Here is a 23336-nt window from a genome sequence, read left to right as displayed (position 1 = left end):
GACCACAGCCAAACTCCAAAATCGCCTGCAACGCATTCAAAACGCATCGGCACGCCTCATCCTCGACGTACCCCGCAACAGCCACATCTCCGCACACCTGAGACACCTGCACTGGCTCCCAGTCAGCAAAAGGATCACCTTTCGACTTCTCACCCACGCACACAAAGCCCTCCACAACAAGGGACCGGAATACCTCAACCGACGCCTCAGCTTCTACGTCCCCACCCGCCTCCTCCGTTCCTCTGGTCTCGCACTCGCCGCCGTCCCTCGCATCTGCCGCTCCACGGCGGGTGGGAGATCTTTCTCCTTCCTGGTGGCCAAGACCTGGAACTCCCTCCCCACCAGCCTCAGGACCACCCAGGACCACTCCGCTTTCCGGAGACTCCTAAAAACATGGCTATTCGAGCAGCAGTAACCCCCCCCGTTCCCCTAGCGCCTTGAGACCCGCACAGGTGAGTAGCGCGCTTTATAAATGTTAATGATTTGATTTGATTTGATTTAGATACTCAATAAAACTCCAGTACTGAACATATTGCCTCATACTATTTATTCAGACCAGAGTGCGTCCATACATGCGCTCAACAACGCCCATTCCATGGCTTAGGATAGTGTCCTGACATTGCGTCAGCAGCATGTATGGTAACTATAGATTTTGAAATAGTCTCCAATATTGTTAGATGGAATTATGTTTTTGTGATAAAGAGACACCCGGGCATAAGAGGATGGCTAAATGGGTGAAGCTATTTTATGCCAGACCAGCACCCAGCGTCTGAGCGGGCTGCATAGAAGGAGAAAAATAACAAATAGGCAGGAGCACGAGGCATGGATTCTGTTTGTCACAATCAATATTTGCATTGGTCAGAGAACCACAGGCAAACATACTATGCTATAAGAGCAAAGATAATGGTATCACCATTCAGGGAAGCACAAATAATACATTGTTATTTGCCAACGCTTGGATATCGCGAGAATGTCAATCAAGGACTTCACATAGTGATTGAGAAGATGGAATGATTCAAGAACAAATCAGGGCTCAGAGTGAATTGGTCAGAGCCCGGAATATTTCCAATAAAAAAAGTCCTGATGAAGAAACTCAAGTCCATCACACTTTGAAATATGAACAACATGCATTCAGGTACTTAGGCATACAGGTATATCACACTGAAGATGAGAACACAACCAGTAATATCTTCAAGCCGTCAATAGCCCTCAGAAGTTCCATGAACTTCTGGAGGTCGTACACCCTGTCAATGATAGGAAGAATAGTGTGAAAGAAAACCCTAGACCCTTCTGCAAATATTGTGATGCGGGGGATCAGTGAGAAAGCGGTTAAGATGTTATCTTGGGCACTTATTGAGGCTTCTAAAGGATAATCTGTGAGTTTACAAAATACAACGGCAGGAGATACTGACAGAGAAAGAACTGAGCAAGACTGGAAGTTGCTACAGAGTTATTACCGAAGATTTCTAAAAATGCTAGATTTTAACTATTGTAATTCAACATATTATATGAACATACCTCACCAGACTCATATCCAAGATTCAGCGATGGAGAGCAGGGTTTGTTCTTTCCTAATCATAGCTGAATATTGTGAAAAGACCACCTCGATTATTGAAGAAGTAACAGAAAGAACCACTCTGCTGAACCCAGAGAAAAACCTACTGGGCTTCATACACAGACCAAAGTAAAAGAAAACAGCATCAATTTAATTTATTTAGGCAGTGCTTCATTTGTAAACTAAAATGTGCCAGTGCCCAAAGCTCTCGGCTCCCAACTTAAATGTGCGAGCACAGAATGCTGAGGCGTAATCCTAAAGCTATCTCAGGCTTCTTTATTATTCCATTTACATCCACTCCCTGCCCCTTCAGTCACTCTTGCAGCTTTCTGCTTTCTCCCTTTGTGCGCTTTTCTATCTCTTCCTCCATCGTTCTCATATTTGTATTTTGCTTGCAGTAAAATGCCTGATGCAGAAAAATAAGTGTCAGCCCCCCATAATATGTTGGTGCCCCCCCCAAAAAAACTGGAAAACATAATCTCAAATTAAGCACTGATTTGAGGCGAGTATTAGCCAAACAATACATTCTGAAATCTGAAGTCTATTACAGCCCCTGAAACTCGGAGATGGAAAAAGGAAATGGACACCTGAGCAGAACCAGAGAGTCTAATACTGGACATTAAATACAGTAAAAGAGAGAGAGAACCATCCTGGGCGTTTGATGTAATAGTACAGGCCCTAACAGATGTGAATGATGACAGCAGACCTCCCTGAGATGTAAAAAATCTTAAGGTTTGGATGGTTAAAGGTGGTAGTCAGTAGCAACAACTCAGTGCACAGAATATGAAGACTCCTGCTTCAAACAGGATGACTCTGAAACAGAAGACCTAAGGACAAAGTGTATGTCTAGACATCACTAAAAATGATTAGTTGTTTGCTTGAGTACCTCTTCTGAAGTACTGTTGCTGAGACAGTAGAAAGCGTTTTTTGACTTGCCTATATCTTTGGCACCTTTTGACGAATCTTCATGAAATTTTCCAAAAAAGTGGCCCGGTGATTCCTGTTGCGCATGGGAAGTTTTGGGGTGATCCGTCAAGCGGGGCGAGAAAAAGGGGGCTCAATAAATGTTGCGTTTCCCATATTATTTCCCATAGGACCGGTCAACAAGTCTACAGCCAGAACCACTGGAAGGAATTACACCAAATTTGGCAGAAAGCTAGCTGCTGGTACGCCGATTGCGCTTTTTGTTATTTAGTGTAAATCTGTTCAGTAGTTTAGGAGATATTTGAGGGCAAATACATTTGTATATCTCTGGCTGCGAAATTCGCAAATTTTCACAAACACGCGTACAAAAAGAAGAGTTGCAATTGTCTGACCACAACTTGACTAGAAAGTTGCGACCGTCATTTTATTTCATGGGACACTGACCCCGGGGGTGAACATTTAAATTGAAAGTGGCATAAGGGGTCAGGGTGAAGGCACCCTGGCCCCAGGGGTGTGATATAGGCGTGTTTTAGGGACTAATTATAGGTTTAATATAATTTTGCATCAGAATGTGTGAAATTCATGTTATTTGCAATATATTCGTGATTATGGAAAGAGTTGAAAGAGAAACCATAGACTCATTCATACACTAATTCATTCACTCATACATGCACTCAGGGACCCCCTCACACACCCACTCAGACACTCATGCACCCACTCAGAGTCACACACCCACTTTCAGACCCACTCAGACACTCATGCACCCACTCACACATCCAGTGACCGAGACAGGCCCTGTGGCCAACCTGCACTGTGCACAGCCAAAGGCCATGTGTGATGCGGGGTTGGGTGGTTATCAGGGCTTGGCTGCAAGGCCTGGCTACAAGACCAACGGCCGTGTGCGGCGGGGCTTGGAATAACATATAGTAATTAAAATTACTTTACATTAAAAAACCATAGAAATTCACTGAAAAAAAACAAAGGTTACAGGGACATTATAGTTAGGTTCTGAATTTACTTGTAGAAAACCATAGAAATTCAGCAGTTATAGTTAGAGTTCTTTCAAGAACTATAACTTGCGTCCTAAGGTATCTATAACTCACGCCTTGCACGCTTGACCTAAAGATGAACTATGTACAGCCTGGGTATTACTAAAATCTATATTATGGAAGGACCTTTTTATCTAAAAATGTTTTGTGCATTTTGTAGCACCCTGTCTTATACTGTGTGTAATACAAGTTGAAAGTAATTACTTAAACATTCACAGTGCTGTCTGTCACAGACTGGGGCCTGTTAGCACTAAACATATACAAGTCACTATTCTCCACTGCTCCGGCCAGGAGTCAAATCTGTGGATCTCAGGTTACAGACACAGACGTCTGCAGTGCATAAACTAATAGTGGTTTCATACACTACAGATTGCCCACTGATTGACTTAATTTGCATGTATTTTGGCTTTAAGCTGTGCTTTATTTTATATGTACTTTCCTCAAGGAGATAGACCTAAAAAAGTTACAGAACATTTTGATGTTTTAGCCACCCCTTAAACCCAGTCCCCACACTCACTCAACCTGCCCACATATCACAGTTCCCATACTTTTTTTAATGACTTTGACCACTGGCCATAGCTTATGTGTGTCTTTGTGGGCAATTGCCCATTTGATAGTCACAATCTTGACTGACTTCAGTTTTCTTTGCTGTGTTTGTGAATCTGAGCCTGCGATAAATTCAAGCATTTGATTCTCAGACCTCAGCTAATATAACTGGTGTCCAGCAGGTGACACAAGAAGGCAGTTCTACATGGAATCTCACTGTGGCTTGGCTAATGAAAGGCAGCAAGACGACGTTACAAAGTTCTATTAATTGTAATATTTTTATATTTTTTATCGCATGCATTTTAGTGAGAACTATCAAGCTAACTAGTTACAGCTTGTTAAGGCGTTTTGGTGGGGCTAGTAACTGGGAAGGCACTGGGCTCGGGTGGAACCCTATGCTTGAAGTTCCACAATACATAGACAGATCGGCTTGTCTTGAAAGTAGCTAGTCTCCATGTAGCCAAGTTTGACCCTGGCCACCCACCGCTGGCAAAACCGAAGACGGGAAAAGAACAAATAACAAGGGATACAGAAGGCAAGCTGAATCGTCTACAATGATGGCAAAGCAAACAAAGTGAAAAATGTACTGAATAAAAACAGAAAGGGAATTTCACCCTTCGGCCAAGGACAGTGTTTCTATGTTAACAGAAAGAAAAGTCCTGCAAGCATTTTTGCCTCGCATTTTAACAAAGCTCTAATGAAATTAGCAGACCAGCCCGAGAAGATTTATAGCCCCAATAATGGAGATAAGAAATGCCCCGTGTGAGATGCTGTGCGTGCTGGCAATGGGGGGCCCTGGACAGAGAGACTCTGTGATGCGATGCGAGGCTAAGCAAGTTTTAGATCTTTGCTTCTAGGTTTAGCTACATTTTACCAGAAAGGGCATATTGTGGATTTCGTGAGCAGTGAGCTAAATGGGCGGGTGTTTGTTTAGTAAATTAAGCTTATTTTAGGAGCCAAAGGTAAACGAGGACAGCACTGGAATAAAGCCAAAACAAATGTCAGTGAGGGATGGAATACTGTAATAAAACGCAGGCAGCTATCAGCCTAAAATACCCACAGTGAAAGGGAAGCACCAAAGAAATGTCAAAAATAGTCCGTCACAGCAACAGATAAAGAAACCAAAGCGGAACAATACAGTAGTTAGTCACTGCTCTAAAACAGAAAAAGGAGGGAGAAAAAGGCAGAACTGACCACTAGCGAGCAAGAATGTTTAAAGGACACCGCAACCAACAAATGAAGTTGCTTTGAACCCACAATATAAGTATACACCAGGTCGATTACGCTCAATCTAAAAAAGGCTCTGAAAAGAAAATGGCCTCTTCGTTGGTATAGCAGTGGCTAAGAAAGGTGGTGCCTTCAGCTTTATTAAACAGTTTAATTTAGGTCTGGGTACCAAAGGAATGTAGAAGACCATGAATAGTTTATTTTAAAGTGCCCTTCAGACATTAATGGGAATCAGGTGTCCTGACAGTTACAACTTGCACTTTAGAGACATCGCCAATGCTAGATTTTTATCAGGGCTAATAACTCTGTTCTGACATTTGCCTTAAGAGTGATGAGGTGGTTATGTTAATTTCATCTGCTTCCCACAAGTGAGTACTCTTGACCCTTGATGTGCATGACGATCATATCATGTGTGGTGTGGTTCACTGTAGCTATGGTTTAGGACCCAGAACAGTGTTCTGTGGTACAGGGGAGGGCACCGTATGTACCTTCCATAGTGAGCTTAATTTCTGTTGGTGTGATACATTGCCTTAGACTGAGAGTGGTGGCAGCGTTGAAATACAGCAACAACAACAAACTGATAGAGGGAATGCGTAAATTACTCTCAGCCCCTGGCGGTCGGTTAGGACCATATGCAAATCCATTGCTTTTCCCCACTGTGCCAATCTAGATAGATTCCCTCCATATACCGATACGTTTTGGTCCTGCTTCATTTTGGACAGTTCAGCCCGAACTGCCAAACCAGGTCTCCTTGGGATGAGAACACAAGCACCCCACAAAGCAGTGACCTGGGATGCAACCCTGAACGATCACCAGTAGCTGAGATTAATTCACTGATTCCTTCATACACTTTGTTGTTTGTCAGTGATGAAATAAAATCAGTGATAGGGGTCGTTTTCCTATTTTGGGCAGAGGGCGAGTGGTCCACTGGCCTCACCTGTGTAAATTGTCTGTTCAGTCTTTGGCAAACCGGTCCTTCACGCCTTCCCATGTAAAAATAATGTACAAAATGGAAGTTGGAGGTAGCCTGCCAAATAGAAAATGTGCATTACTAGCATTCCTGATGCTTTTGTGTTGTGCCAGACATTAGGGTGTGGAAGTACTGCAGACAGCAGTCTCTTTAGAAGTGCAGGGATAGCCTTTTGCTCTGCCCTGCCGTTTTGTTCCTTTCAGTTCTTGCCCCACCATATTGACAGGTTGTGTCGGAGGACTGGAGCCAGTGGTCTCTTTAGAGGTTCAGGGATAGCTTTTGCAGTTTTCTATTCTTTTGTTCCACGAGAGGTGCTGCTCCTAAGAGACTGACATGCGTAAAGTGCACAGTTTCCCTCCCTTTTGCGCGTGTGCTTGGTTCTCTCTGGGCAGGATATTCCCAGGCCTACCGTCCCTGCTGACATGAGGAGACAAAAACTATGCCTGTAGAATCCACAAACCCTATCTGGTAGTAGGGTATGTGGAGGCTGAACACAAAATCATTGTTCCAGGACTTCTCACTCACCCCTGCTCGCAGGTGACAACTGCGTGGGATCCAGAGCTCTTGTTGCCGACAGCCACAATCTAAGCCAGGTGAGCAGACAACATGCCATTTGCAAGGGCTTGGACTTACATGGCCTGTTCGGAACCTTTATTCCTACACAGTATCGTGCACACATCTTATACCATAGTATTCCAAGGAGCACAACTTTTAGTGTATATTGCATCCTTTTGGCTTATTTCAACAATTATTTTGTTCTACATAATCTATAAACATTTTGTCAAAACACTCAAGATGAAAGGCTGCAACTGCTGTCTTGGCATTACTCACAAGAACAGCCAATGGGAGCGTCAAAACATGATCCACCTTTCTACCATACTGTAGTCCTAGATCATTGGAATGGGCTCCTTCCACTGCAGCACCTAGTGTTCTGAGAGACAAGAAGGCCTTCCAACTAAGAACATTGATGGGTCCACCTATAACCGAACAGTATGAGCACCAGCCACACAACACTTGCCGCACCCAGCACCTTCACGGACACGCAGATTTCCCAGAGAGGCGTACCAGTAGTATTCAAATCCCATCCAAAGATTTAGGACTCCAGCAATGCTTCAGCTCAGCATGCAGAAAATCAATGGGCCTGTGGAAGGCAATTTGACACAGGACAGCCAATCGGATGTCAATGACAGTTTTCACATACTACTACACATGCAACAGGTATGTCTAAGTGACACTTCCATACTGACTCGAAGTTTATTTATTTGCACCATAAATGTATCCATTCTGAGGATCTTTTTTCATCTGTAGCCTGGTCTGACCCACAGAGGACTGGTGTATTAGAAGGGACTCTATGAACAAAAACCTAGTAATCCTGCACTCACTTTTTTTTTTTAATTTCTCCCTCAAAGGTTTATTTGCAAGCCATAAGAAAAACAAAATCCTCTTAGAAAAAAGGTATGGTCTCGTGATGGGCGTGGCACCTTCAACCAAAGTTCATTAGACTGCACATCTAACTAACCCTCCACTCTTTCCCTCCATTTACAAGACACCATGTCCATGCCTCAGTTGTGAAGGGACCCCATGAACTAAATGTGTCAATATTATCCTTCCATAGGTTAGGTCCACAACTACTAGTTAGTTACCTGTTGCCCCAAACCCGTAAGCAAGGAGTGACGTCCAGAAGAACCTTCTAGATCTCACCTGCTGAACCTGAGCTAAATTATTTGGGGACCGTTTAGAGAGAGTTTCCAAAGAACAGTCTGTTTCGCATCTTTATGAGATCCAGACTGATGTTCGCACCAGGGAAATCTACTACCACCACACATTTTTAAAAGGTAGACTTCTTTTTTTTTTTTTTTGTAGAAAGTTTCCTTACACAACACCCTAAAAGGTATGGATAAAAGCACACTTTGATCCCATGTTTACCTGTGATAATCTGCTGACACTCTACTGAAATTCACTGTCCACAGGAAGTGTTATACCATCCTATACCTCTTCTCATCCTCAATAAAATTTGTACCACACATCTGACTTCAACTGAAAGCCCAAACTATATCTATGGCAAGAGGACCCCTTTTAGTTACATTAGGTGTCATTTGGACTTGGGTCCCTTGTGAGTAAATCCGGTGCTCTGCTTAAGTTAGCACGTAATATAGGGCCAGATGTATCAAAAAACCAAATTGCATTTCTTAAATAGCGAATTTTAAGAAATCGCTATTTAAGAAATGCAAAATGGTATGTATGATTTTTGCGATTCGGTAATAGCGATTTCTTAAAATTCGCAAATGCTATTACCGAATCGCAAATAGAGAATCCAACTCCATTTGCACCTATGGGCCTGCTGCAAATGGTTTTGCATTTCCTAAATTGCGAATTCCAGTTAGGAATTAGCAATTTAGGAAATGCAAATCCCAGGGTGCTGGGGGCCTAAGGCCCCCTCTGCTGCACCCCAAAAATATTTTTACGAACATGTCAATTTAAAAAATGTATTTAAAATGCATTTTTAAAATTTGCACATGGTTACCACCAAACTTTTGTTGGTGGTAATTGCATTTCCTAAATGCCCAATTCACATTTAGGAAACGCTTGATACATGTGCTTAAGAAATCGCAATTAAGGATTCCTTATTTGCGATTTCCTATTTAGAGAATCGCAATTTGCGATTCTCTAAACGGGGTCGCAATTTTAAGGAATCGCTATTTTAGCGATTCCCTAAAATTGCACTGCGAATGCCTTTCAAACATTCTGAAAGGCATTTTTGCATTCGCAAACGGCCGAATTTTGCAATTCGCACCGTTGGCGAATGCAGAAAAGCTTGATACATCTGGCCCATAGTTTCTTTCCATTAATTAGGCACATTTTGTAACCCACAAAGACAAGCTCAAGCTTCGCGGCTAGATATCCAATCTAATTCTTGACCAGTCTCAGAGATTCCTTTGACTTTGAGGGAATCACACACCACCGGACCCTGCACTGGCTCCCAGTTACACATCATATTACATTTTGGGTAATGTACATCCTATGCAAGTATCTCTATTAACAGGTTTCAAGCTTCCTGGCTTCTAAAATCCATCAGCAGGTTTTCAGTTCTAAGCAGCCAACACAATCCAATTTAAGTGACTGGTCTCAAAACAGAACCTCAATGCTGCTGGTGGTCGTTCCTTATCAGTTCAGCAGCCCCTACTTTGGAACTCCCTAAATATAGACGGCAGGCTTTTACCAACTATGTTAAGCTTGGAGAAAAAACTGATGCTGCTTTAGGTAGGCAGTATTTTAGACTAGCGTCAAGAACCCCCTGCCCCTCCATCTCCCCCCCCCCACCCCAGCCCGCATGGTGTTAGGCACCATGTAAATACTGTCACTCGCAACATAGTATCATAATTATGGTTGAAGCGCAATTAATATTAATACAGTAACTTGGCATACCTGCATTTGGTCTGCAAGCACTTTACTCGTTGTCTTTCATGGTTTTAGGTCTGGTATATAATGTATGCTTACTCTTTAGAACTCTGAGTATTTTGCCTTTTAATGCTATTATACGTGCCAACATTTTGAAATAAAAATCTAGATTTTGAAACTAAGTCGGGGGACTGTAGTTTGCCCATTAACTTACAATGGAGCAAAGGCAATTTCAGTGGGGAGCCTGCTAAAAGGAAGACGTTTTTAGCTTTAAAAAATTGGGAGTCTCCTGTCTTAATCGAATCTGTTTGCATATATGTGTTACTCCTGAACAGAGAATGCAGCTGCATAACTATCTCTACAGATGCAAGCTCGGTTTATTGATTACATAATAAAGTATATCTCGGTGATGCCCTGTAAGTCAAAAATTCCAGGAACGTCATATTACACCACACTACCGTTCCCACTACAACTATTTTGAGTTTAAAATAACCCCCTGCATTGTGCTGTAGGGCCTGCAGAAGCCTTCGCTACGCCCTTGATATCGCCCTAAATTAGTCTCTAGCAAGCTAAATATGAGGCCAGCCACAGAGTATTTCTTTCATTTCTAGCGTGAGTCCACCGCATTGCTATGAAAGTTCATGAGGAGATGGCACGCTGGGGAGCAAAGCAGTTGGTGCGAAGGAAAAAGAGAGGGGAGGGGAATTAAGTCTGTCATCTAAGTGAATGAGTGTCAAAAGAAGCAAGCATTGGCAAAGCCAATAGGTCTTGCCCATGAAAAGATCTCTCTTTTTTTTGTCAATGTTTTTTTTTTTTTTACACATGTTGCACAGAAGTGCGAACCTCTGTGCAAAATTGCCCAAAATTAAGCAAAAAGCGGCAATGCAGCCAGCTTGACCACGTAATAGCTTTTTTTTAAAGCCATGCCGCTGTGCAATATGTTTTTTAAAAAGTGTGAGGTGTGGGGAAGCAAAACAAGGGAAGCACAGGGGAGGAGGGGAGGAGCAGCATCGACTGCAGTGGGGAAAACAACACCTGTGATGAGTGGTAGGGGGAGACAGCAGCAATAACAGAATCTGGGACAAGGGGTATGGGGAATGGGAGGGCTGAGGGGAAGAATAAAGAGTACCTTAGTCACAACTGGAGCAGCAGATGGGCACTAATTAAGAAGAATCAATCGATCAATCTGTGCTTGGTCCATGCTCCGCTGAAAGGAAAGGAAGTGACACTTGGCCTGCTATGGCCAACTGGGGGCAGTAAAGAAGAGTGGCAAAGAAGCCAACGAATAATAAGCAATACATATCACAATCAGGAGTGCATGCTGCGCATGTGCTGTCACAGGCTCCATCTAAAAAGCTAAGAAAAAAATAGAATGACGTGTAACGGCAAATAAAAGCCTGCAAAATTATTTCATCTAAAGTATCACCAAAACACAGTTAAAGAAAAAGGACATGAGAGTTAGTTAAATTCCAAGGTACTCACTTTGCTTAATGTGTTTTCTCTTTACTGATTACTTGGCAATTTTTAATACTAGTTCCCTTTGTTTACATTCAGCCTTTAACTTGCCTCTACTTTTCTTGAATATTCCCTTAACACTGGTATACCTTTGTGCTTACAGGCTATGCCTATCCCAACTGTGTACTCAATACAGAAGCAGCTATCATTTATTCACACATGTCCAATCGGTTGCCTTTAGAATGGAGAAGAACACATGACCACTATTAACATAGGATGTCAAACTGAAGAAATCGTCTTTATGTGGGAAAAGATCAAAATAGCAGACATCCTTGTTTGGTGTACTTATGGTTGGCAGCAGCCTTGGTCCAGACAGTGTGGATACTCACAGCCTGCTGGGGGTACTATTACCAATAGGACATCTTTTACAAAAATTCAAATCTTGTATTTTATAGTTCTTTAGTGGAATATCCATTACCCAACATGTGCCAAAATCTTCTCAACAAGGAACAGTAGAAAAACTCATCCACATGTACAGAATTATGGGAGGTAAAAAGAACCTGGCAAAGTGACTTCTTTCAAAGCAGGACAGTTGGAGCTTAATAACAAAAACTAGACTTTAATATCCGTTCCAGACTTGAAGGTCAGGAAATGCATTTATAGTGACTCACCGCTCCTTTGGTTTCTGATATCCATACGGCCCTTTGTAACCTTGGGTCTGTAGAGAACAGGACATACAATAAACAAATACAGTCAACCAGATAGTGATGCCAAGGTTGCAAGAAGACTTAAGGATAAGAATGCATGCAACAATTCTGAACAACCTACCAAAATCAGATAAGAAGCCACATAATTTCAAACTAGCTTCTGAGTCATTACATTCACTTTATTCAAGGCGAGAGAACGGTAACATTCCACAGAGGTCAACACAACACAAAAAAATACCATCCGAGAATGTTCTATACAGAAAGCACTAAATTGGAAATCAAAGAGCTCATTAAAATGTGAGAAATGTGTGATATGAAAGATCCTATTTGTCTTCCTAGAGTGGAAGCATGATTCAGGGGTGTGGGGCTTAATGACATATTTTCCTGTCCAAGGGAAAAGTTGCTTTATAAACCTACTTGTCCTGTAAAAATATTCACTTGTTCCTTTGTTGCCATGTAGTGCAGCGATAAATTAAGGCAGAAATCTCATTAAATAATAGCTCTGATAATAGACTCCCTGATTATGCTAGAATTCGGATTATGTCAGAATTCTAATTATGCTAGAATTCAAACCCTACTATACAGTAGGGTTTGAATTCTAACTATTCCCATATATTGCTACTTTCCACAGATCTACATACTGGGGTTGGAGACAACGTTAAGCAGTAGTTCCAGAGTTGGAATGCGCTTTGGAGATTGGGAAAACCTACACATTTGCATGTTTGAGGGGTTTTCATCAGCTCTTTTCTAATCTTTTCCCATACAGAGAAAGGTTGGAAATTCACTTCAGCAAGGGCAGAAATAAAACTTCTTCCACGATTGGGAAAAAGTGGTTAGAGGGAAAGTGAACGTGTAAACGCTTGACAGATTTTTGCATGAGCAAATCTACACCTGCATATTTACTTGCGCTAAAAAGCAGTTCACAAATATTTCCTAGGAGGACGATTACTGCCCTACTTCTGTAAATTACTGTGAATTCATGAAAGCTGTATATCTGCACTAATGCAAGGGCACATATCATGGGTGCAATTTTGTGACTACTTAAGATTTGGGCCCTGAATTAGGTCTTGAGGTAACCAAGACCTTTTGTTTTTATTAAAATTATATCTTTCTGTCTTTCTATCTATAGACTGACTCCACTGTGAGTGACAGCATTCTACTCTTTCACATGGAGCATATCAGCACACAAAGTAGTTTTGTGCAGTGTTAGAGACTACTGTGGCAATGTGTGCTTTTTGAGACCACAAAATAGTATCGCTTTTTGCCAATGTTTGTTATAATGGTGAGGGCCTGGCAGCTCCCACAACAATAAAGTTTCACAAAAACCATGTCAAAACTAGACAAGCATTGACAAAACCAAAAGGCTGACCACCAATGTCAGACCTATTGGTTTTGCCAATGATTATTTATTTTCATGTTTCCCCATAATCTTGTTGAACCTGGTTGCACTGATTTTCCATTATGTATACTTTTTGGAAATACTAGCCGGCTTCAACACATTTTAGTGGATGATGCTTCAAAGAAATAGTACCTTCAATTCACAGTAGTTTGGTAAGACGTGTTTTTTGCTAGTTGCATTTTTTGTGAACATTTTATTTGAAAGAAAAGACTAATCAATCTTACTTCCAAGCTTCTGCAAATATTTGTATCTAATCAGAAAGCATTCTGGGATTATTATACATAGCCTCATATTGTTAAACTTTGCAAACGTGTGTACACATTTTTATACTGGGACCACTGTCAGCAGTGCAGTCCAAGCTTACAACATTTCCTTAGAGAGCTCACCCTAATAATAAAGGCTTTGCATGAATGAACCATAAATATAAGTCCAAACAGCTTTAACATATGGACACAAATATTGCCTGAACTGCAGAAAATGCCCTTCCTTGATCCATAATGTGGTACTGTAATCTGGCAGCCAAAGGGTTTGTGCTGCAAGGGGCTGGGCCTACTTGTCACATGGATAAAATAAACATTAAAACTTGGTGTCTTGACCCCAAGCTATATGCCCTGGGATTCGGGCTAAAGTAACTCCACAACCATGATGATTGTTATTTTCTACCAGTTCCAAAGAAAAATGGATGTGTATATCTTAGCCTTGCTCAAGCTGTGCGTGCCCAAGTGGAAATAAGGACCAAATTTACTGTTGAACATCTTAGCTTTATTTCTCTAGGCCAGTGATACTCAAAGTACAGCCTGGGAGGCCGCATGCAGCTCGCCTGACCTTTATATGTAGCCCTCAGTTGCACAGCAGCACTAGGCTGCTGTTTAGTTTACAAAGCACTAACATTCATAAATATATTAAATACATGGAAAACAGTAATCTACAAATGCAGAAAAAAAAGATGCACAGAAGGTGTCCTGTACCATTTAAATTTAAGAGCACCTTTATATTTAAAGTCATCATCATAAAACTTTATTCGGGCTATAAGAGCATAAAAGTGCATAACAAATAATTCCATACAACAAACAGAATAACACTAAAATACACTAATATTGTAAAACAAAGTCAATGTGCTGTAATGAATAATCAGATATAAAATACTACACTTGGTGCATAAGTCAGATCGAATCAATCCTGTGCAATATATTGTCAAAATCAAATCCTTGATTTTGGATTTGGTCTATGGTCTTATTGGGCCGAATAAAGCTTTATGATGGTGACTTTAAAAATTAAACAATCAAATATAAAATGATTCATACAAATCATGATCAATTCAATTAATCCATTAGCAAAACCTCTTAAAACAATTTCATAAGAACACCGAAGCGCAATAAAGTGCATAACCTATAGACCCAGCTGATTTATTGTAGCACAGTAGAATATATACCATTGAAAATTGTGTAACAACAGTAACGTGTATGGCGTACTGAATCAAAGCAGCCTGAGAGCAGTCGTACGTTGGATACCATGTGCTATAATTCTATAAATCAGGGAGTCTCAGGTCACCAAACTGTTGTACTGTTTTGGGACCCTGGCACAGGACAGGTACCTTTAGAGACAGGGTTTGAGCTAAAAAGCTTTCATCCAGTCCTCGCATCAAGCAGCTTTCTCAGCTTTAAAGATGAAGCCAAAAACTGAGCAACAATGTAAGATACATTAAGATCAGGGAGTAACTGAAGATACCTAAGAGCAGGTGTGACCTGGACAAAATTCACAAATGTCAACACAAGTAGCAAGAAGATCTTGCAGGGAGCATCACAGAAAACACAAACAAAACATAAAGGGCCAGATGGAGCAAACGGTTTGCGACTCGCAAACGGCAAAAATCGCCGTTTGCTATGCAGAAATGCATTTTGCGAGTCGGGACCGACTCGCAAAATGCATTTCAGAGTCGCAAATAGGAAGGGGTGTTCCCTTCCTATTTGCGAGTCGCAATGGTATGCAATTCCATTTGCGACCGCGTACGCGGTCGCAAATGGAGTCGCAGTTACCATCCACTTGAAGTGGATGGTAACCCACTCGCAAACGGGAAGGGATTCCCCATGGGACCCCTTCCCCTTTGTGACTGGACCCCATATTATTTTTTCAGGGCAGGTAGTGGTCCAAGGGAAAAATTCCGAAACAAAAGGTTTCGGATTTATTTTTAAGTGCAGCTCGTTTTCCTTTAAGGAAAACGGGCTACACTTGAAAAAAAAAAAAACTGCTTTATTTACAAGCAGTCACGGACATGGAGGTCTGCTGACTACAGCAGGCCTCCATATCAGTGAGTGCCCATAGTCGCTATGGGGCCGCAATTTGCGACCCACCTCATTAATATTAATGAGGTGGGTCTTTGCGACCCCATAGCGACTCGCAGAAGGTGTCTGAGACACCTTTCTGCATATGGTTTTGGAACTCGGAAATTGCGAGTTGCAATTTCCGAGTCGCAAAACTAAGTTTTGCTACATCTGGCCCAAAATGTACTGGGTCCTAGGAAGAAAAATGATCAAGGGTACAATGTCCCAACTGTCCAGACCCTTTAGTGGGCCTGGGAGAGGCCAACAACAGATGAAATTGATTAAACCAAAATCTTGTAAGAAGAAATCAATGGTGACCACTATATACATTAAGCAGATAAGGTTCAATGACTGGTCCTGTTACGATCTGAGCATGTGCTCACACCGAAGGCTTCTCAAGTTCTAGACCCTCTCTTGTTGCTTCGTGTCGTAGTAAAAAAATTCTCCCTTGTCCAGGAGTTAGCGGGAAAGCCGAGACCTTCCTCAGTTAGAAGGGTGGCCTGGAAAGAGACTTGCATGTAGACTCAAAAAATAATCAACTTGCGTAAGGAAAGATCTCCCAAGTATTCCACAAAAACAAGAAGCAAATATCTTCCCTGCACACAACTCCCACACTATCTCGTTATAACATTTCACATAGGCTACTTTGTATTTTAACATCTAACCAGGTATCCCTATTATGGAATAGCACTTATATCTGATGATCTATGTCAGAGTCTTATACATATCATCAACGAGCCTGGTCTCGATGACTCCAGGATAAAAGGCATGCAACGTGCAGGGCTACATAAAGACGTTCAAAGAGTAAGTCATATTTCTATCAGAGTACCCACTCCTTTCTTCAAATTTCCATCATCAGCTCTCAAAAACAGGTCACTATGGGCCAGATGTAGGTAGCCGTTCGCAAGGCGCAAAATGCCTCACGCGATGCAGAATCCCATTTTGCGAGTCGATACTGACTCGCAAAATGTGATTCCGACTCACAAATAGGATGGGGTGTTCCCTTCCTATTTGCGACCGCATCGCGATGTAGAGTTGATTTGTGACCGCGAAAGCGGTCGCAATCCAACTCGCAGTTACCATCCACTTGAAGTGGATGGTAACTCATTCGCAAACGGGAAGGGGTTCCCATGGGACCCCTTCCCCTTTGTGAATGCAAAAAAAAATGTTTTTCAGAGCAGGCAGTGGTCCTATGGACCACTGCCTACTGTGAAAAAACCCGAAACTAAATGGTTTCGGTAATTTTTCTTTTTGCAGCTCGTTTTCCTTTATATACACACACACACACGAGTACACACACATATGCATATACAATACATAATTAGAATCATGGGTAAAAAATACTTAGTCAGACATGTTTAAAGAGTGTGTGTGTATTTTATTGTTATGACATAGTAGCAATACATATTTTCCAAAGAAACTATAAATAAATAGATTATGACCGGGAAATATATAGCCAACTCGCAGATGCTTCCTGCTATGAAAAGATTTCATTTGACCCTATCCCTGCACTCGCTAATAAAATCAATAAGCTTATACATGATGGTTTGGATCGGTTACTGCTTAAAGAAGAAGAATACATGTACTTATGGGTACACAGACCCAGAAATCCCTTTATATACATACTACCTAAAATTCATAAGAATCCTACTTCCCCTCCAGGTAGACCCATTGTATCAGGGATTGGTGGGCCTACTGAAAAACTGTCAGAATATGTTGACATCTTTTTACAGCCTATTGTGGGGAACTTACCATCATATATTAAGGATACGAAACATATTCTTAGTATATTAACAGACGTTACCTGGGAACCAGGGATGATTCTAGTCACACTAGATGTGACCTCCCTATATACCAGTATTAATCATGAACAAGGCAAAGGAGCGTTACGTCATTTTCTTTACAAGAGATCTGCATGTCTATATGGCCACACACAAATGTTAATTGATATGGTTGATTTGATCTTGAATAACAATTTTTTTCTCTTTAAAAATGATTGGTACCGCCAAAAACGTGGTGTAGCTATGGGGTCCAAATTTGCACCATCCTACGCTAATCTATTTATGGGATTTTTTTAATATAAAAAGATCTGGAGCATAGAGGGGAGCAAATGGGTCTCAGATATACTATATTGGGGTAGCTACATCGATGACTGCCTCATGATCTGGACAGGTGACTTACAAGAACTTGACAACTTTATAAACTATCTGAACAACAATGATTATAATATTCGGTTCACTTCAGAACATAGTGTGACCAGCATTCCATTTTTGGACGTAGAACTTTTTATTTGCAACAACAAAATTGAGAGTAGACTCTATAGAAAAAGTACTTCTTGTAACTCTATCTTACATGCAAGGAGTGCACATCCAGTCCATCAAATCAATTCTATACCATTTGGCGAAATGGTAAGAGCCAGACGTAACTGTAGTCTTGATAAGGATTTTGACTTATGTATAGAGGACATGGCCACGAGATTCAAAGCACGGGGATATTCTACCCGAGTGATAGATAGAGCCCGTACAAGAGCCAAGCGTTTGAAAAGATCTGACATATTGGGTAAAAAAACTAGAACAAGAGATTCTGCTATTCGTTGTATCACCAGTTACACGAAAACTGCCAATTTATTACGGAAATGTATGAACAGACATTGGTACATTCTAACAGCAGATCCTGTTCTCAAAAGAGTGGTTCCGGATACCCCGGTGTTTACATATAGAAGGGGTAGAACTCTCAAGAATTTTCTATGTTCCAATTATCGCAGCAAACCCAATCTAGCTAATTGGCTTACTAGCCGTGGCAAAGGTTTTTTCAAATGTGGTAATTGTGGGATGTGTCGATGGACCAGGTCTGGGATCACCACATTCACAAGCTCTACTGGAGTGCAATACAACATTGACTATAATATCACATGTGATAGCAACTTTGTTATCTATATGATCATTTGTAGATGTGGGCTTTACTATATAGGTAGCACCATCAGACCTTTGAGAACTAGGGCTAGTGAACATTTCAGAGCCCTGAGACAAGAAGACGAGAGATACCCTATAGTAAACCATATTCGGCATTGCCGTAAACAAAATGATATATGTGGCTTCGAATTTTTTGGTTTTGACCGTATTAATAAAGATTCTAGAGGAGGCAACAGAGAGTTAGCCCTCAGAAAAAGAGAATGCCATTGGATCTTAAAACTCAGAGCGGTAGAAGATAGGCTTAACACCAATTTCGAAATGGAGTACTTTCTGGGTGAATAGGATAATGATTGAGGTTGCTCATACATATATACTCATTGTTCTGTGTATTAAAATCTCCACTTGTGTGTACTTTCATGTTGAGTCCCTTGCTAACTATTTTCCATGCTGGACTGTGTCTAAGCTATTTGACGACATTTTGTACTTTGCCAAACGGGGCGCATTGTATGTATGATGCTTTACATAAGTTTCATCATTTTTGTTTCTATGGACAATATATAAACTTCTCTTTATGTTGTAATTTGGACTAACTTGGATGTATCACAGTGGATTATCAGTAATAATGCTGTATATTGATTACTAGGAACGTATATTCTCAGAACTGTGTTTCATGGTTATATACCTTTGGATTCTTGGTTATGTGTGTCCTGTACACATAATGAATGTTGACATGTCATTTATACTTGCCTTACTGTCTTTTCTCTGTTTTCCACTATCATCATCCTCGTGTTAAATCAGGTAGCGGATAATATATCAGTATATATGTTTTCATCTTGTGGTAAAAAATTGGGCTGAAGGCATTAGCAACTGTGTCTAGGACTAGGCAAACCCGGTTGCTGCTTTGTTATTTAGTGTGTTTCAGTGGTGATTATATCCCAAATCGATCAATATTCGTGTAAGTAGAAAGTTTCTTTTCTATACTTATATGCTGTTGTTAATGGCTATGAGTCGTCTTTTTTACTAATATGGATGGTTTTGATTTCAATTTTGGGTTCGCTGATAGGATGTACCAGTTCGTTGGTAGTCAGATTTAGAATAACTCCTTTCCAAGATGGCGCCTGCCTTTTCAACCAGTGCGCTTTCTTTAGTCCGTCTTTCATGTCTTCTATGATAGCGTGATCACGAACTAAAGCGTCTGTTTCAGACGCTCGATCCACGATAACAGTTCTCGGTTACTGGGAACGCTGTGAGATGATTTGACCACAGCTTCTATGTTCCCGCATATAATACTGGCACATTGGAATTAAGGTGAGCGTTCCTGAGGGTGTGTTTTGGACATAACTACACTCGGGTCTAATGTTGGGTGGCATTTCCAAATGAGTTGTTTTTTATTATATCCGGACGAGCATTGGTGCAATGATGGCACTCGTTTTCTGTATTTCACTTTTAGATTACGTGTAAGGATTCCTGCATTACTAACTCTGATATGAGAAACAAATGTGTTCATCACACGAGGTCAGTTTTAGACCAGGTTGATCATTATTTTACGTGGTGACACGGGTTGTTTGTTGGACTTCACATTATTATTAGGCATCATAATAGTTATTCGCACGTGTTGCCTTCACAGATTGTCTAAACCGGGAAAAGATTACTAATGAACACAGGACGTACCTGATCTCAAGGTATGTCTCGGCTCTGATGGGGGTCCTAGTTCCCCTTTTTTGCTATAGGTTTTCGATAGGTTTCCCATGCAACAGTAGATTGTGGGACTAATTAGTTTGTGACTGTTATCTAATATTCTTGGTCTTCCGGATACTTTGTTAGACTATACCTGTGGGACGAGGGTTTTCTCTCTCTCTCTTTCTTTCTTTCTCTTATTCTGTATATATATGTTTTGCTTACATTCTTTACATCTCTCAGTCTGGTGACGTTCATATTCATTGTATAACTCTCCTCACACAATATCACAAGGTTATATAGTTTCTAAATGTTTGAGTCTCTACTAGTAAGGGGTGCAAGACTTAAGATGTTTACTCTCTATAAATGGATTGTAGAATACTCTCTATTGTCCAAATTTTGGAACACTAAGTCACATATAGCATGTTTTGACTCGCACAAATATCACGACAGTTTCTGCTCTTAACTGTCTGTCTGAGATAATATGTACTTAGATACAGTTGTGTTCTCATTTTTTACAGCCCTGATGAAGTCCGTGGGAGGGATCTCTCATTGGACGAAACACGTGTTGGCTGTGGTGGCTAATTGTATATGAATTTCGAGGACGTTTTTTAATTATGAACGAACTGCTTCAAGAAATAAATTTATCCTGAACCAATTTTGGCGTGATTGCCTTCCATACTGAAGATCTGTTACATCGCTAAACTCCGAAATTTACTTTCGTGAGTGCCCTGACAGCTGCCTGTTGTTACTGTTAGTTTCCCTTGAAACATTGGAGCAGTAAGGAAGATCCTCCTGTCAGGAGCACCATGACAGAATTGATATGTGGACTTTACTACATGGACTTACTGTGAGCGCCCATTGCCTATGACCTGCTTCCTAGTTGCTATTTGTCTATAAATAAATAGAAATATACATATAATCTGAAAAAAATATTTATACACATAGGCATATGCAGTTCATAGTTGTTTGAAAAAGGTGGTTATGAAGGAAAGAGCCAACTCTTGAGTAGTTTTCTGAAGACAAGAAAGTTATTTGTGGCTCTTATAGTTGGGGGTAATGAATTCCATAGTTTGGCTGCTTGGTCGGAGAAGGATGTACCACCTATAGTCTTTTTCTTGTATGGTGGAGTTCTAAGGCGGGTTCCAATCTTGAGCGGAGGGTTCTTTGTTGGATGTATTTGGTAATTTTCTTTCTGATAAAAAGCGGTCCTGTTCCATGTATAGCTTTGTGGGTGATACAAAGCAGCTTGAAAGTGCATCTTCTGGCAACGGGTAACCAGTGTAGTGCTCTCAAGGCAGGGGAGATGTGGGCTTGCGGCTTTATATGTAGTAGTAGCCTGGCTGCGGAATTCTGGATACGTTGTAGTTTTTTCATAACAGATAGAGATGATACATGGTAGAGGCTATTGGCATAATCCAGTTTGGATAGTACAAGCAAGATAGTAGCTTGCACCTTGTGTGGAAATCCGAGGTGGGGGAAGCGCGTCGTAAAGTCTTTAAGGTGATGAAGCTTGTGCGTGCTAATTTGTCTACTTGGGCATTCATAGTTAACTTGGAATCCATGGTGATTCCTAGGTTTTTAACTTCCTTGGATAATTGAGGAGGTGGTCCGAGATCGTCAGGCCAGACGTACAGAGGGTCATAATTTTTCCAGTCACCACATATGAGTATTTCTATTTTGGAGGTATTTAGTTTGAGATGGCTCCATGTCATCCACTGATCAACGGCTCTGAGGCAACTGAAGATTTGTGAGTTTTCAATGTTTTTGGGGCCTTCTAATTTAGGTAGTATTTGTGTGTCATCTGCATAGTTGTAGCATGTGAGATGGAAATCATTGATCAGTTCTGGTAAAGATATCATGTAGATGTTAAAAAGCAAAGGTGAGATGATTGACCCTTGGGGGACCCCTGCTTTTGTGAGGTAGGGTTCGGACGAGAAGGGGGGCGAGTGGATGATATTTGCTCTTTTTTGAAGATAGGAAGTAATCCAGTCGAGAGCAATCCCTTGAATGCCGGCTTCGTGGAGTCTTTGAGTTAGGGTGTCATGGTCAACCGTATCAAAGGCAGCCGAGAGGTCCAAGAGAAGTAGTGCAGCAACTCCATTTCGGTCGACTGTGTTTTTAAGATCGTCCCAGATTGCCATGAGTGCCGATTCAGTGCTTCTTCCTGGGCGGAATCCCGTTTGGAAGTCTGAAAGTATAGAATTGTATTCAATGAATTGTGACATCTGGGCGAATGCTGCGCTTTCTATCAATTTGCCAAGGAAAGATCCATTTGTGATTGGTCTGTAGTTGTTGGGGTCTTGTGGGTCTAGGTTGGTTTTCTTTAATAATGGTCGTATGTATGCCTTTTTCAGGTCTGCAGGAAAAGTTCCTGAAGTTAAAGAGTTGATGATGAATTCTTCTTACAGGTGTGGCAGCAGAAGTAGATAGCAGGATGTTCTTGAAGATTTGTGGTGGGCAAGGGTCAGAAGGGCAACCAGAAGGTCTGCTTGCCTTGACCAAATCCATAAATTCATCCTGGGATATTTGTTTGAAGGACTGTAGAGGTTGGGTTGGTTTATTCTTAAAGGGTATTTTAGGAAAGGTGTTGGTGCTGATGGTTTTCTTCTGTTTTAAATAATAGTCCAATGTGTCTGCCTTGGTTGTGTAGTGAGTTGCCAATTTGTTTGTGAAATCTTGAGTGGTGGGATGGATGACTTCCTTCCATGCATGTAGGTTTTCGAAATTCATTGAGAATTTTATAAAAATTCCTTGGTTGTAGATTGAGCATTTTGAATTCTGTCTGAGTAGTATCTTTTTTTAGCTTTTTTGATTGATGATTTGTATATCCTGTTAAGTTTGTGTAGCTGCAGTTTGTCTTGACTGTTGTTTGTTTTGAGCCAGGTCCGCTGCAACTTTCTGATTTGTTGCTTTATCTTTTTAAGTTCTGTGTTTCTCCAAGGTGTTGGTTTTCTTTTGTTGTGTTTAGTTTTTCTGAGTGGTATTAGGACATCAAAAGCTTCCTGTAGCCACTCAAAGTTTTGGCACAGAATTAATTGTATCTAGATCTGTGTTTGCTGTTAGTTGTGTTTCTAAGTGATCCAAATTGAGTTTGCTCCATGGTCGATAGGTGTGTGTATGTAAGTAGTTGTGGGGTGTGTTGATTTGTGGAGTTGTATGTCGGAAAGTTATCATATGGTGGTCTGACCAGGT

At 41.1% G+C, this 23336-nt stretch overlaps 1 protein-coding gene and 1 pseudogene across 1 annotated transcript in view; one reads left to right on the top strand and one right to left on the bottom strand.

Moving 5' to 3' along the window:
• TTLL9 (tubulin tyrosine ligase like 9) overlaps positions 1-23336 on the bottom strand; it is a 96249-nt gene that overhangs the window by 40742 nt on the left and 32171 nt on the right. Inside the window, exon 2 of the mRNA XM_069243371.1 lies at positions 11797-11843. Within this exon, the coding sequence (XP_069099472.1) occupies positions 11797-11843 (47 nt within the window). The remainder of the gene's footprint in view (positions 1-11796; positions 11844-23336) is intronic.
• LOC138247546 (small nucleolar RNA SNORA35) lies at positions 16656-16777 on the top strand (annotated as a pseudogene).

Source organism: Pleurodeles waltl, chromosome 7 (assembly GCF_031143425.1).
Source record: "Pleurodeles waltl isolate 20211129_DDA chromosome 7, aPleWal1.hap1.20221129, whole genome shotgun sequence".
Taxonomy (NCBI): Eukaryota; Metazoa; Chordata; class Amphibia; order Caudata; family Salamandridae; genus Pleurodeles; species Pleurodeles waltl.
This window is presented reverse-complemented; position numbering and strand designations above follow the sequence as displayed.